Source organism: Peromyscus leucopus, chromosome 18, assembly GCF_004664715.2.
Source record: "Peromyscus leucopus breed LL Stock chromosome 18, UCI_PerLeu_2.1, whole genome shotgun sequence".
Classification (NCBI taxonomy): Eukaryota; Metazoa; Chordata; class Mammalia; order Rodentia; family Cricetidae; genus Peromyscus; species Peromyscus leucopus.
In genome coordinates, this window is record NC_051078.1 from 42723316 (window position 1) to 42739707 (window position 16392).

The window sequence follows — 16392 nt, forward strand, 5'->3', positions numbered from 1 at the left end:
CTAGGTATTAGAAAGGAAGGAAGGTAGGGAGGGAGGGAGGGTATTAGAAAGGAAGGAGGGAGGGAGGAAGAAAGGAAGGAAGGAAGGAAGGGAGGGAGGAAGGGAGGGAAAGGAAGGGAGGGAGGGAGGAAGAAAGAAAGGAAGAAAGAAAGAAAGAAAGAAAGAAAGAAAGAAAGAAAGAAAGAAAGAAAGAAAGAAAGAAAGAAAGAAAGGAAGGAAGAAAGAGAGAGTCCCTTCTCATGCCTCCATTCCACAGTCAAATTCCAGTCTGAGACCCAGTGCACTGACCTGCTGATAAATGACATTTGCCTCTGCTCCCGAACAGGCCGTCTGTAACTGCTTGCCAAAGTACACTGGAGATGGGAAGACCTGCACACTCATCGATGTCTGTTTAACCGTGAGTATGCTTCCAGGCCTGTAGCCTTGGAGCCTGCTCCTACCTTCTAGGGAACAGAGGCCAAGTGTTCTCCCCTCGGAATCGCACAGCTGCTTCCCGGTAATGAGGCTGACTTCTCCTCTTGTGTACCATGGTCTTACTGGAGAGATCGGAAAGAACAGACTGGTACCCCCACAGCCTGCCCCCTTGGCTACAAGATTCTGAAGGGAGGGACCTCGTTATATGGAGTTGGTCCAGCATTCATCTGATGCAAGTGTCCCAAAACCAGCTTAATTAGTATCCCAAAGTATAGGGAGTGCTAAGAAGCCTTCAGGAGTCAGCATTCAGGAGTCAACTTACAAGCCCTAGCATCCTGCTCAGAATCTGGTTCCCTAGCCACAGTGACTGGGTGATGGAATGCTGATCTATTGCCTGAGTTTGTTGTTTCCTGTTTTTTCTTTACGTACTGAATAGGGAAGAAGAGAAAGGCAGTTGAGAATAACCCTGACAAAAGTTAGGTTGTGGAAAAGGAAAAGCTGCAGGAGCCATGAGACCAATCTGTGGCCAGGAGTTGAGAGAGCGTAGGGTGAATAAGGGAGCCGTGAGGAGTTCTTCGGTCTAGGAAACGACTCTAAGGAAGCTTTGATGTTGGGCACAGTATACATTTGTCAAGACCCACAGAACATACACCAGCAAGAGTGGGCCAGAACGCAGGCTATGGACTTTAATATCAGTGCCTCAATTCCAGCCGATGTACAACTAACCAGTGCAAGGTGTTATGGTGCGGAAAACCAGGGAGTGGTGGTGTCTCTGTCGGAATGTCTGCACTCTCCATTCTGTTTCCCTGTAAACCTAAAACAGCCCTCAAAATCAATTAGTTTAAACAAAACAAAACCCACCACATCCACAGAGAAGCCAACTGTCAATTTTCTTATCTTTTACAGACACACACACACACACACACACACACACACATGCACGCACGCACGCACACACACACACACACACACACACACACGCACACACGCACGCACACACCTGAGCATAGCTCCTACTAACCAGATTTGTGTCTTTCCTGCTTAAGCTACCTCCATGCTATTAAGAATGTGCCCAGGGGAACACACCATTTTTATCCTACTTAGCTCAGATGTGTTGCCCCTCGTCAGTAGACATCTAGAGAGATCTTGGGACCCAGGAACATGAACTCCATGACCTCTGCACAAACATAACCTCATGGCACTCCTGTTGTGAGCAGCCTCCATTGCCTGCCAAAACATTTCTTCTGGTTCTCCCATGACTTTTGACTGCAGACCAGCTCCATGTTGTACTAACCCAGTAGGAGGTAGGTCTCAAACTGGACAAGCTGTCTCCTGCCATCCAACCACCACAGGCCCATGCCTCCAGTGGAGTAAGACGGTCCATAAGCTTCATGCCCCGGCATGTCACATCTGGGACACTTTGCTCATCCATGCCTCTGACAGCCTGCATCAACATGACATTGATATGTGCTGCTCTCTAGACATCTGGGTTTCCATGCTTCCTCTCATTTAATTCTTCTGATACCCAGTGGGACCAGGACTAACTTGTTTGTTGTTTTTTACTCTTTTTTGGGGGGGGGGGGGCTGATACCCAACTCCCAGATAAATCACTCACAAAGGCTTATTCTTTTTTTTTTTTTTTTTTTTTGGATTTTCGAGACAGGGTTTCTCTGCGTAGCTTTGCGCCTTTCCTGGAGCTCACTTGGTAGCCCAGGCTGGCCTCGAACTCACAGAGATCCGCCTGGCTCTGCCTCCCGAGTGCTGGGATTAAAGGCGTGCGCCACCACCGCCCGGCAACAAAGGCTTATTCTTAATTATGAATGCTCTGCCTTAGCTTGGCTTGTTTCTTGCCAACTTTCCTTAAATTATCTCATCTATTTTTGGCCTCAGGGCTTTTCTCCATTCTCTTCTGTAAATCTTACTCTGTGGCTTGCTGTGTAGCTGGGTGGTTAGCCCCTGGAGTCCTCCTCCTCCTCTGGCTGCTGCTTCTTCCTCCCAGATTTCTCCTTCTATTTATCCTCTCTGCCTGCCAGCCCCGCCTATTTCTCCTGCCTCACTATTGGCCATTCAGTTCTTTATTTGACCATCAGGTATTTTTGACAGGCAAAGTAACACACAGCTTCACAGAGTTAGACAAATGCAACATAAACAAAGTAACACACCTTAAAATAATATTTTACAACACTAACCCCAGTTTACTGATGAAGAGATTCTAGCTGTGAATTATTTTCCTAGGCATCATAGTTTCATTTCCTGTTGATACCCTAACAAAGCAAACTGGGGCAGAAGGGGTTCACCTGGGTCACAATCCCAGGTCACAGTCCATCACTGCAGGGAAGTGACAGCGGCAGGAGCCTGGGAGAACTGGTGACATTATATCATAGCCAAGGTCAGAAAGCAGTGAGCTAATACCCATCCTCCTGTGCTGAGCTCACCATTCCCATTCATACAGTTCAGAATCGCCTACCTAGAGGATGCACCGCCCACAGCGGGCAGATCATCCCACCTCAGTTAACTTAATCAAGGTAATCCACCCATAGGGGCTGGAGAGATGGCTCAGCAGTTAAGAGCACTGGCTGCTCTTCACAGGACCAGGGTGCCATTGCCAGCACCCACATGGCAGCTCACAGCTGTCTGCAGCTCCAGTCTCAGAGGATCCAACACCAGTCCCGGGGCACCCAGCACACATGTGGTACACAGACATACATGCAGGCAAAACATCTGTACACATTAAAATGAATAAATAGCTTTTGTAAAAGGCCATCTCCCGTAGGCATGGTCACAGCCAGCCTGATCTAGGCAGCCCCTCACTGAGGCTCCTCTCCCGTTGATTCTAGACTGTGTCACACACTGACAGTTCAAACTAACCATCACAATAGGGGCTGCTGCAAAATTTAACACAGGCAGGGCACAGAAATTTATGTATGATTCTCGAGGGCTAAAATCTAAAATCAGTGTGAGCAAGGACGCGTCTGAAAGTTCCGGGCCAGCACCCTTCCCTGCCTCTTGTCGCTGCTGGTGGCTCCAGTATTCCTGCCTGCAGACTGCAGCCTCTGGCTCTCCTCACCTCCCTGTCTGTCTTCTGTTCTTACTCAGACACCTGTGGGTTTAAGGAGCCTCATCTCAAGACCCTTAATGACATTAAGTGCTTTTCTAAATAAGGTCACAGTTACAGGTGACTTGGGGCTTTAGGACCAGACATGTTTGGAGTGGGGCACTTCTTCCTGTCTCTGGCTGTCGAGAGTAAAGATCCTTATCAGAGATCATGGAGCTAGTACATGATACAACCAGAGCCCAAACCCCTGTGTGTCTAGCCCTGGGCCGACACTGTGGACCAAACGCTTTGATGGCTTGTTCTGCCTGAGCACCTCCAGCTGAGGCCGTGAGAACCAAGTGGACTTCCTCCCCAAGCACGTCCATTCGCCTCCTTGTTTTGGTCTGGCAAGCTCAAGAGAGCAATGTCCTCTACATGAAATGACTGGGGGCCAAACAGGAGCTGGAACACAGAGGCAGCTGGGATGTGGGGCCGTTGTTATGACAACGCCAGCTGGCTGTGTGACAGCACCTCCTCCATGCTGTATTGGCCAAAAGACTCATCTGCCCTGGAGGTCCAGAGGCTCCTTTGCTGTCCTCTTGGAGCATGTGTTCAGGAATTAGCTCTCAATTCTAGTCATCAGGAGCATCGGGGACTGGACAGGGACCACAGCAGGAAGATGGAAAACTTGGTTCCTCTCTAATGAGTACCATCTCCAGAGCCTCAGATGTCTGTTGCTCAGAGCAATGCCAGCCAGTGTTGGCTGTGCAAGAACAACAGTAATTTTAATGTGAATTTTTCCAGTTTTTAAATGATAGTAATCACTCAAAGCAAAAGGCAAAAATTCTCTAAACATTGGGATAAGCAAACAAAGTAGTCATGCAGCTGTCCCAAGAACCATGACTTTCTCCCCAGTCCTACCACCAAGAGCTGGGCAGCAGGGCTTCTGTGAGGGACTCTCCGGTTCCAAACCATCTGTCCGCTTAGTGCTGCCACCAGAGAATCCTGGAGACCGTGTAACTGGAACAGAAGTTTAATCCTCACACTCCAGAGGCCCAGGATCAAGATGCCGGCGGGTGGTACAGGCCTTCTTGGTGTATCATACATAACAGGGCTGAGTGAGTGAAAAGGAAAATGAGAGGGGAAGAGACGGAGGAGGGTGGACACAGAGGGAGAGAAGAAGAGAGGCAGGAAGGGAGAGAGGGAGAATGTAAACCTCCACAAGAAGAGAAGAAGGCTCCGAGAGGCACATGGTGCTGGGAATGGTGCTGGTGTCAGGGTAAAGGCTTTGTGAAGACAGGAAGGAGTCGGTGTGTGGTCACACGGAGCAACTGCCCTCATGGTGAGGGATGCCCTGGGGCTCCTACTCCTCTGGAGGGGACAGAGATCAAGAGGGATGTGACAAGAAAAGACCTCTGTGTGGCCTTGGAGCATGCTGGGTATCGCAGCTGTCAAAGTCTGGGGTCATTGGCTGGAAGCTTCATGTCCCCAGGAGTCTGCTTTTCTAAGCAGCAAATAGGAGTTTATCCCCTTGGGGTAGGAATCTGGGATGCTGACCACCATCATACTTAGCAGATGTTTTTGGAAAAGGGTGTAGGGGAAGGAAGACTTTCCAGCAGGGGTGTTGAGCTGTTGAGCGTCTCCTCTGCTCCTCACAGGAGCTTCTCTTCCTGGCTCCATGTTCCTTCCTCACTGGAGTCTGCTCCCGTTCAGAGCCCATGCAGATGCCGCCATGGAGGCTCACTCTGGCTGTGTTTTGTATTTTGGCCTCCTCTTCCACATCTTGTGAGCTCTTGGGCAAGGCAATGGGTTCTGCTTTATACTGGCTTTTTGTCATCTTCCCTATGACCCAATCAGAGTTTAGCTTAAAGGTGGGAAGTGTCTGGAGATCTGGTTATATGAACCTGCCGTCTTGGGATATGAAGCTGCCTGAATAAATGGCCAGCAACCAACTTTTAGGAAAGCCAGTGAAGACTGATCGAAGTTGGAGAGTAAGATGAAATATGTGTGTGGTGTGTGTAGGTGTGTTCACACATGCACATGTGTGTGTTGCTAGGGGTTGAGCCCAGCACTTTGCACATGCCAGACAAGTATTCTACCACTGAACTGTACCCACATCCCTCAAAATATAAATTTCAGCACAAAATTGCTGAACAAATATGAACAAAAGTTGGCAAATGTCCTGGTCTGATTGGGCCCCTCCTCTACCTCTTGGCGATTTTCCCAGAACAACGGCGGCTGTAGCCCATTTGCCACCTGCAATCACACCGGACAAGGTCAGAGGATATGCACCTGCAAGCAGAGCTACACGGGAGACGGACTCACCTGCCGTGGCAGCATCTACCGGGTAACAGCACGTCTCCGGGAAGTCAGCTCCGCTTCCCAAATTGCCGAGAGGCCAGGTTCCCCAGGCCCTTGTAAATCAGTTGCAATGAAAAGAGCTGTATCTACCCAGGAAACTCCTGTGGCCTGGGACGGGAGTGGTTTCTCTGCTAAGACTGACAAAGCTCTGGAGTCAGAAATACCTGGGTTTGGACTCAGCTCTGCCAGGAAGTAGCACTGTGACTCGGAGCAAGTGATGTCACTTTTCTATGCATCCCTCCGAATCTGGAAAAGAAAAAAATGATCAGGACACCAGCTCTATCAAGTTCTTACAAAATTTAATTTAAAATTAAATGATGGTGGATGCCAAGAACATTGAGCATGCAGTAATGCCAAAGCATAGCCATGCCTTGGGTTGGTGTGTGAATAGATGTATGTGGTTTGTGTGATGCATCTGATGTGGGTGTACAGAATGTGGTGACTGTGTGGTCATGCATGTGATGTAATGTGAGTGTGATACATGATGTGTGGTGCGGCATGTGTATATAGAATGTGGTAACTGTATGACATACTATGTAGTGTGTGCATGTGTGGTATGGTATGTATGAAATACGGAGTGTGTTTGTGGTATATGGGGTGTGTGTGTGTGTGTGTGTGTGTGTGGTATATGGTATATTTGTGGTGTATGGTGTGTGTAGTAGATGAGATGTGTATGTATGGTATATAGGGGTGTGTGGTACATTTGTGGTGTGTTGTGTGTGTGGGTGTATGGGTGTGTGTTTATGTGTGTGTGTGGTGTATGGGGAGGTGTAGAGTATGGGGGTGTGTGTGGTGTATCTATGGTGTGTGTGCACATGTGTGCATACACGCCATTCAACCCCATCTGCCTACACTGCAGATAGAGGAAGAAGCAGGGTGATACTTTCTGGTTTCTACAAACACTCAGAAAATTGTTAAAGAAAAGCCAGAGCGGGGCTGGAGAGATGGCTCAGTGGTTAAGAGCACTGACTGCTCTTCCAGAGGTCCTGAGTTCAATCCCCAGCAACCACATGGTGGCTCACAGCCATCTGTAATGAAATCTGATGCCATCTTCTGGTGTGCAGTATACATAATAAATAAATAAATCTTTTTTTAAAAAAGAAAGAGAGAGAGAGAGAGAGAGAGAGAGAGAGAGAGAGAGAGAGAGAGAAGCCAAAGCATTCTGACTGATTGAACATTCTTCTTGTCAGGGAGGCCAATTCTGCCATATACAATAACTGACCTTCACAGGATCTCAACTATATTTGTGTGTTTTTGTGAAGATTTGAGATCCTTTTGAAATGCTTGTAAAGTTCTGTGCCTTGAAGAGTGGTTGGATCTTCCTTTCATAAATTGGATAAGATTCCAGAAAGGACCTGGGACTCAGTGTGTCGCTCGGTCATCCTGAGCATCAGCTACAAGCCCCCCAGTGAGGCTGGAAGAGAGCCATCTCATGGCTTTCCAGTGGACAGATTGTCACATACAACTCTATATTATTGTGTGTGATTCCCAGATCAAGTGACATTTCCCTGTCTTTGTTTGCAGGAACTTTCTAAGGACTCGACAACTTCAAAGTATTTCTTCCAGTTGCAGGTAAGAAAGTACCTGTCTACTTCAGAGGCATGTCTCAGACCCTGCATTCAATCTCCACCACTAGCATATGTGTATGTATAAATCTGTGTGTATACTATATATGTGTATATACGTGTATGCATAAATATATCAACATGCCGGGTCTCCAGCAAGCTGTAAGATAAAGCTGTAGGCTCCCGGGTCAGGGAGGGCAGAAGAAAGTCTAGAACTAGGGTCGATGGCACTAGCCCCACTGCTGGCCATGTGTGAACTCCGTCTCTCAAGTCTTAGGTGTAAGCAATCACATAGCCGTTAGTGTTCGTGACTCTCATCACATCTAAACGTTGAAAGCGTACAGTAAAAATACAATAGGAAAGACTAAGGACTACGTCATTCAGGGCTCGTACCATGAGTGGGGCATGCTCTGTCCGAGTCACGCCATAGCAAAATGGCCTAAGAACACATTTCTCAGAACATGTCCCATAGTTAAGTGACGATGTGTATGAAAATGTCTATCACAGCAGTGGAGAAAGAGACATTATGGGGTGTGTGAGCTACCCGTTCCCAGCTATTACACCCGACAGAAACGACCCAGTGGAGGATAGCTTTTGCAAGGGTCCATGCTTCTGGGCCAGTGTGAGGCAGAGCATCATGGTGTCGGGAACATGGCGGACAGGAAGCAGAGAGGAAGCAGGAACAGGTCAAGATACAGCTCCCAGGGAAGCTCTCCTGCTCAGCCCATCCCCACCTCCAATCTTTCACCTCCACCATGTCATGGGTCCCTGGAGGAGGTAACCTGTCCATTAGGTCAGACCTCAGCGTCTCCTCTGTCTACGAAAACGGCCTCTCAGGCACCACCAGAAGTGTGCTTCTCAATCTCTTGGGGGCTTCTTAACCCAACGAAGTTGACAGTCAAGAGTAACTCCCACAGTGGGGCAGCTGGTTAGGTGGAAGCATGCTGGCCTTCTGGGAACCAACGACAGAAATCCCAGATGCACTGAAGGATGAGGCATGAGAAACTAGCAAACACCACAGCAGCCCTACGGTCTTAGGACGGCAAGCAGACAGACAGACCGCCAAGTCAGTCAGCTTGGTTACTACAGTCACGTGATTATCACCGTGTCTAACCGTCACATGGAGGGCCAAGGCTGGAGTCATCTTTGATGGGGCTCATGGGTAGGGTTGTTACCTCTGCTTTCAGAGTCGTTGATCTAATAGCCACATGTTAATTTTATAATTAGGAAAAAAACACGATTTTGACGGCATAGAATCTGGGTTTACTTTGAGTCTGAGGCAGAAACACTGACTCTGGCCTCTCTTTGAGCCTCACCGTGTGTCTGTGAGAGGGGAAGCCGCCAAGCTTGTCGCTGAAAGAATGACCTGTCCCGGCCCCGTCCTGTTCCCCCCCCCCCCGCCCGCCTTCCTGCAGGAGCATGCTGTCCAAGAGCTGGCTGGACCCGGCCCCTTCACCGTGTTTGTGCCATCTTCTGCTTCCTTCAGTCAGGAGCCCAGGGTGAGCACCAGGCTGGCACTGTGGAGGGACTCGGGGAAAGGCGTGGCCTGGAGCCCACCGTGGTGATGTTGTGAACAAGGCATTGAATCTCGGTTAGAGCTGCCCGGCAGCTGAAGGGGCTGCTTGTCTGTGTGAAGATCCCTGACAGGCCTTTGGGTTGGGGGCACCACTGGCCAGAGGCTTTCTAGACAGAGTAGGAAATTGGAGAAGTCTCAAGTGATCAAGGAATCCAAACTCTCTAGAGACCAAAAAAAAGAAGAAGATTCACAGTTAAAGGGATTGAAGTAGTTCTTGACGTGCAGGAATGACCAGACCAGAGCTTTCACGGCTCTGTCGTTCCCTGTGCCCCATGTGAGATCGCCTATAAATACTACTAAACGACTAACATCCCCATAAACAGCCACACTCAGAACGGGGCCTGGCCAACATGTATTCCATCTCCATAGACAACCACACTCAGAATGGGGCCTGGCCAACCTGTATTCCATCCCCATAGACAGCCACACTCAGAACGGGGCCTGGCCAACATGTATTCCGTTTATACTCAGATCAGGCCTGCAGCTGAACGTCATCCCCATTTTACAGTGGAGAATACTGACTAACTTTGCTGAGGTCCCGTGCTGGAAGGTGGTTGAGGAGGGATTTGTTCTCAGCCACTGCACACACTGCCCCTCTCTACGCATACGTTTTAGGTACCAGCAAAGCAAAGGCACAAGAATAATGTTTAACATCACTTGACATTTGGTTATTTCAACTTAAAGCCTCGAAGGAGGGAGAAAAAGTTTTATGGGATTGTTGTTGTTATTGTTGGAGACAGGGTTTCTCTGTGTAGCCCCGACTGTCCTGGGACTTGCTCTGTAGACCAGGCTGGCCTCAGTCCACCTGTCTCTAGGCATGTACCACCACTGCCTGGAGTTTTGTGAGCTTTTTACTACAGTGACTTCATAATCGTAGTCTTTGTATTTTTAATCCAAATAGAAATGTACCGCAGCCTCCAATCCGGAAGACTTTCTCCCACCTCCTCTCTAGGAAGGCCCTCCTCTGGTCTCTCCTAGCATGTCTCCCAACAAAATCCTTTTCTGTAGAACATGTAGGACACTGGCATCCTTCAGTGCTGTGACAGGCTGGCCCAGAGCCCCTCCAGACCCCTCCCACCTACGATTCTCACCCCCTTGCCTGAGCAGACACTAGCTCCTCGGAGTGTGGGAACGAGGAGACAGAAAGAAGGTTCTAGCAACAGGCTCCTCCCTCCCTCTGGCCTACCTCCCTGGCTTCTTTTCCAGATCAAAGACTGGGACCAGCAGGGCCTCATGTCCCAGGTTCTTCGGTATCACATGGTCGCCTGCCAAGAGCTGCTGCTGGAGAACCTCAAAGTGACCACAAGTGCTGTGACCCTCCAGGGCGAGCCGATCTCCATCTCTGTCTCTCAGGTAAGAGCAGCCACTTGGGGACGGTGCTATCCTCACCCTCCACGTCTGACTTCCCCTCCTGAGTGACAGCCTCAGTGATAACAGCTAACCACTGAGTGATTTCTACTGCAGGGCTGTGCTAAGGACTTCACATGCACTGATCCAGTCTGTCCTGTAGCCCCATGATGGGAATACCATCATTGTCCTCAATTTCCAAATACAGACACTGAACTCAGAGATGGTTAAGGAGCTTGTTCAAAGTCCCATAGCAAAAAAACAGTTGAATTGGGATTCAGACTCAGAGGCAAGGCAGCTCCAGATAGCACAGATGGAATGGAGGATGGGTGATGTCAAGGACACGTTGATGAGAAACCAGCTGTGAGCTGTTTATTCCATGAGCTTTCAGAATTGTGTTGCAATAAGCAGCCGGCCAGGTTGGCTGATCATACATTATTTGCTATTAACCTCGGAGGTGAAAACTGTATTCTCATCTCCATTTTCCTTCTAGGACCATAATAAACAATGTACTTAGGTCACATGGACCTTCAGGCTCTGCCCCTGATGATGAGCACATCAGAGAAGCGTCCATCCTGTGGGAAAGGATTCTGAGTGACTTCTCTGTGCTCATGCCTCTCACAGTTTTCCTTTGTCTTCAGGATACCGTGTATATAAACAATAAGGCAAAGGTCCTGGCTGGTGACATCATCAGCACCAATGGAGTCATCCACATCATCGACCAATGGCTGTCTCCCCAGCACTTGCTTGTCACCCCCAAAGATGCCTCAGGCAAGGTTCTGGTAGGTACCCCACTGTCACCCCCCAGCATGTGATGTCTGTCTGTCAGCTCAGCTGCACTGTCATGCTGTCGCCTCAAACAAAGGTTGTTCGAGTCAGTCCATGGATTTTAATGCTGGGGGGCGGTGGTGCGTGCCACAGTCCCAGCTCCTCGGCAGCTTCAAGTAGGAAGATCATTTGAGCCCAGGAGTTTCATGCCAGCCTTGCCAATATAGTAAGACCCTGTCTCCTATCAAATTTTTTAAAAACAGCTAATTTTATGTGTCCACAAGGGAAAGTTAGCTTATATAGATTTGGAGAAGGAAGAGGAAGGGTGAGAGGGGAAAGCAGGAAGCGAAGGTGGATAATTAGATATCCTGGAAGCTAAACCTGGAATAAAACTTCTTCTTAATGGACCGAAAAAACAATTTTAACTATTTATTCATTTATTCTCTTATTTCTTTCTTGATTTTTTGATATTGAGGATTGAACCTGGGCCTTCTTCCTGAAGTACAAAATCAACCTTTTTTCATTTTCTATGTTTTGACATTTCATTTTCTATTTTCTATTTTGAGGCAAGGTCTCATTAATTTGCCTAGGCCGGTCTTAAACTCACTCTGCAGCCCAGATAGGCTTTGAACTTTTCGTTTTCCTGCCTCAGCCTCCCAAGTAGCTAATGTCGCAGGCCTCAGCCACCAGGTCCAGTTCACTTCGTTTAATGATTAATACTGGCCGCTCTCCTTCATTGCAGGTGGCAGAATCCATTAAACCTCACTCTGAAAAGGAGTTTCTTTTTTTCTTTTTTTTTCTTTTATAATTTAATTTAATTATACATATCAGCCACGGATTCCCCTGTCCTCCCCCATCCCGTCCCCCTTGTCCCCAGCCCACCCCCCCCATTCCCATCTCCTCCAGGGTAAAAAGGAGTTTCTTAAGATACCATATATATGAATAAATCTTTTGGAGGTCATAGTCTAATTCAGTGATACACAGGTGGAAACAAAGGGCCTCTAACTTTACCCTAGGGCCATTCTGACTGTTACAGCTATTTAATTCTACCTCTCCAACCTCTCCTCCCAGGGGACTAGAGGCCGAAATGCTCACAGCCACGCCATTGTGCTGCAGGGGGTCTAGCATCCTGCTAGCTGTACCTCATATTGTTCCTTTCCACCAACAGATCTCCACAGTCCTTGGGTTTGGTTGACCCTGCATTGCCTGTGGGCTTCTAGCTGCAAGGGAGTCTGGAAAATGTTGTGTCCAGCTTTCCAGCCTCTGCAGTGTGGAAAAGCATGGTCAAAAGAAGGCTGCTATGGTTGCTAATGAGCCAATGGATAGCCCAGCCCCTGCTGTATTACTGCTGTTGAATGCAGTTGGGTTGTTAAAGTGCTTGGTAAACTATCTAAAGTGGGCATGTTCAACCTACAGATGTGTCCCAGGGTAGCCATAAATGTGGCCCAACACAAAATAACAAACTTACTTATGATATTAGATTTGGTTTTGTATCTCTGTCTCTTGAGTAAGAGTATCCACCTCATGAAGGTGCCATCTTCTAGTCATGGAAGATGTAGTGTCCAGCTTTCCCTGCACTGTTCTCAAGTATGGACTTTGTAGATAGCGATGTCAAATGGTTGGACACACTTGCAAGATGAAAGGTTTTATGCCCTTTTCTTATCTTTGCAGCAGAATCTTACTACAGTGGCAATGAACCAAGGATATACCAGATTCAGCAAGTTGATACAGGTAAAACACTAAGGGGAAAGAGAACTGGGGGACAGCCCCCCCTGAACTCTGCTCTGTTAGGTTTGCTTGTGTTTATATCTGAGAGAGGCACCCCACACTGACCAGTCCCCAAAGAGCTCCAAGAACCTTGGTTCCCCAACAAAGCATGGTCTATAATCTCCACATTAGGTGCTCAAGTCCCCAAAAGATCTGAGTGTCAGATTCTCTAGGGAGCTGGTTAGAAATAGGGGTTCAACGTGTTCAAAATGAAACTCCTACAAGCTGCCCTCTGACCTCCACACACACCTTCCAGGAAATAAATGAACATAATAAATATTTTTAAATGAGACTATCCATCCAAGGATGTTACAACTGAGTAATCCTTGCCCGCCTAGCCATCCCCAAAACTCTATAGTCGCCATGTACCTGTTCAGCAGGGTCTTGTTGGACAATTTTAGAGCAAACTAACAAGCCTGTCAAGGGCTTAATGGAGGTCATAAAGCCGACTTCACGGGGGAAATTAATACATGGGATGTTCCCATACCACATAATGCTCTCAAAATGATTTCTCCTATTTATCTTGACATTTCTTTGGGGTACATTTTATCTCAAAACTTTATAAGCAAACATACATGTCTCAATATTGTCTAAGTTTTTCTTAATGAAATGTGAGAAAAAATAAAAACTAGTCTTGAAAAGTTAAAATATTTGGACAGAAGTAGTATCAAAAATAAGATACTCATTGGTTTACTTTCCTACTAACAAAAGCCTAAAGTCTGACTCTCTGGGTTGCTTTTTAAGGAAATGGGGTTCAGAATGCTTGGGGCACAGTGCTCTAGCTTCTGGCTGTGTCACTCTGGGGCCTTCAGAAATCCTGACAAGCCACAGTCCAGGTCATGGAGAGACTGACTCAGGAAGGCCCTTTACCCGCAAGGAGGGGCCTCACCACACAGCGTGTGTGCAGTGAGGATGACGACCCCTCTGTTTCAGGCCTCGGGCTTGCTGAGTGTCATCACTGACCCCATCCACACCCCAGTCACTCTCTTCTGGCCCACGGACAAAGCCCTCCAAGCCATACCCCAGGAGCAACAGGACTTCCTGTTCAATGAAGACAACAAGGACAAGCTGAAGGAATATCTGAAGTTCCACGTGATCCGAGACTCCAGGGTAGTTTTTCCAATGTCCCAAAGAAAGATGCGGTTTATCCCTGAGGCCTCCTGACTCACAGTTGACTATGTGTCCCCACACCTCCCTGGGGGGGAGGGGAAGCATCAGCCCCTCTGCCCTGTGAACTGTGTGCTGCCTTTTTACCTTCCCATTTCATACAGCAGAATGGCAGCTGACAGAGGTCCCCTCAAGCTTTTCCGGGTGTCCTCTACCACTCCTAATTCTGACATCCCAACACAAATGACTTAATGCATCTTAACGTGATCAGATGGCAGCCCTGTGAACTAGCCAACTGTCCTGGTCATGTAGGGACATGAAGCCAGATCATGTAGAGACATGAAGCCAGTCACTCTGAGTCCTCAGTGAACATTCTTGTCACTCCGAGATTAAGCCATCCACTCCAAGATGCCAGTGCTCTGACCTCAGGTCACTCAGTGTCCACATGACTTCCTGGGCCTGCATAACAGATTGCCACAGGCTAGGTGCTTTGGGACTGCAGAAACTCATTCCCTCCCTGCAGTAGAGGCTAGACCACTGCCATCAATGTGGCAAGGTCATTTCTTCCAGGGGTTCTGAAGGAAAGGCTGTCCCCTGAGTCTCCCCTGGCTGCTGGTGGTTTCTAGCACTCTCTGGCATTCCTTGGCTTGCAGGCGCATGCATCCATGCAGTTTGCCTCCATCTTCCCACAGTCATTCTTTCCCTGGGTCTCGGTGTCCCTCTGTGGTGTTCTCCTCTTCCAACAAGGACATCGTTTATATTGTATGAAGAGCCCACCCTACTCCAGGGTTAGTTCATCTTGCCTAACTATTAACTGTATTTGCAGAGACCTTGCTTCCAAATAAGACCACATTCTAAGGTCCTTAGGGTCAAGATTTTGTATCATTTTGATATTTTTTTATTTTCTTGAAACAGGGTTCCACTATGTAGTCCTGGCTAGCCTGGAACTCAGAGATCTGCCATCTCTGCCTCCTGAGTGTTGGGATTAGAGGCGTGTACCAAAATGGCTAGCTCCTGTGACTTTTTTTTTTTTTTTTTTTTTTTTTTTTTTTTGGTTTTCCGAGACAGGATTTCTCTTGTGTAGCTTTGCGCCTTTCCTGGAGCTCACTTGGTAGCCCAGGCTGGCCTGGAACTCACAGAGATCCGCCTGCCTCTGCCTCCCGAGTGCTGGGATTAAAGGCGTGCGCCACCACCGCCCGGCACTCCTGTAACTTTTAAAGGAGCACATTTCAGGACATAAAGCTGCCCTGGACCATTTCCCAGCTAACCCCACTCATCCTTTCCTTGGCTTCATAAACCTAGAAAGCCTCTTCCAGGATGCCCAAGCACAGACGCCCAGCTGGTACAGACTGTGCCTAGCGGAGGAACTCCCAGCCCCTAGAAAGTCCTAGTCACCCTAACCTTTGATTCCAGTCCCTGGTTGCTTTGGCAGTTATTGTAATAGGAAATCTTCCACCTGAACTTGGTTTGCTGGCAAACTCCTCTGGCCCTTGAGCCCCAGGGCAAGCACTAACATGGCTCCTCTCCCTCAGGCTCTGGCGTCAGACCTGCCCAGGTCTGATTCCTGGAAGACACTGCAAGGTTCAGAGCTGAGTGTGAAGTGTGGGACCGGCAGTGACATCGTGAGTGTCCTGGGGGCGACCAGATGACATGAGAGCGCTTCTCCAACCATTCCCATTTTGAGAGGCGTTGGGGTGTCTTGGGGTGTGTTTAGGGAGACTGGGTTTCTGTTTTCCATTATCAGCAAGTTCTTTTTCCCTCACTGCCTTTAAGGGTGGCTCTAAAACATCAGATACACCCTGGCATTCCAGGCCCTCGTGACAGGGACAGGAACCCCCCTATGTGTTTATTTATTTTACTTCTTTCTGAGCTGTATAGGAGCTGGCCACATTGTACGCTGTGGGAAGAAGGAATGTTTGAAGGGATTGTTGGCCTCTCTTTCTCTGTCTTTCAGGGCGAGCTCTTTCTAAATGGACAGATGTGCAGGATCGTACAGCGGGAGCTCCTGTTTGACCTGGGCGTGGCCTACGGCATCGACTGCCTGCTAATGGATCCCACCCTGGGTGGCCGATGTGACACTTTCACTGTCTTCAATGTTACGGTCAGTTCTACAATTACCAAAATGGCCAGAGACCAGCTTTGGTCGTCCAGCATGGGCTCCAAGGAAGGGCCATGATGAGACCAGGTCCCAAGACACCTGAGGGTCAATTGATGACATTCTTCAAACCCAGAATCAGCAAGCAACTGCTTAGCCACTTGCAGGCCTAGAAGTTCTTGGTTTGCTTCTCACCATCCTCCCATTATTCCTTCATCACCAAGGAAACAGTGCTGGGTACCAAATGTTAGCCTTCTACTGTGCCATTCATTTTCAGACCCGCCCATCCCCTTATTCATTCAGCAAACATCTCTGAATTCCTGCCAGATTACATCATCTGGAACTGACATACTTGGCA

At 48.3% G+C, this 16392-nt stretch overlaps 1 protein-coding gene across 2 annotated transcripts in view; it reads left to right on the plus strand.

Annotated features, from left to right (window-relative positions):
• Stab2 (stabilin 2) overlaps positions 1–16392 on the plus strand; it is a 180034-nt gene that overhangs the window by 129215 nt on the left and 34427 nt on the right. For both annotated transcript variants that reach the window (XM_028880322.2, XM_037196864.1), the window contains exons 44-53: positions 326–397; positions 5676–5795; positions 7334–7381; positions 8790–8873; positions 10157–10303; positions 10939–11079; positions 12737–12796; positions 13766–13942; positions 15472–15561; positions 15894–16040. In XM_028880322.2, coding sequence (XP_028736155.1) covers positions 326–397; positions 5676–5795; positions 7334–7381; positions 8790–8873; positions 10157–10303; positions 10939–11079; positions 12737–12796; positions 13766–13942; positions 15472–15561; positions 15894–16040 — 1086 coding nt within the window. The remainder of the gene's footprint in view (positions 1–325; positions 398–5675; positions 5796–7333; positions 7382–8789; positions 8874–10156; positions 10304–10938; positions 11080–12736; positions 12797–13765; positions 13943–15471; positions 15562–15893; positions 16041–16392) is intronic.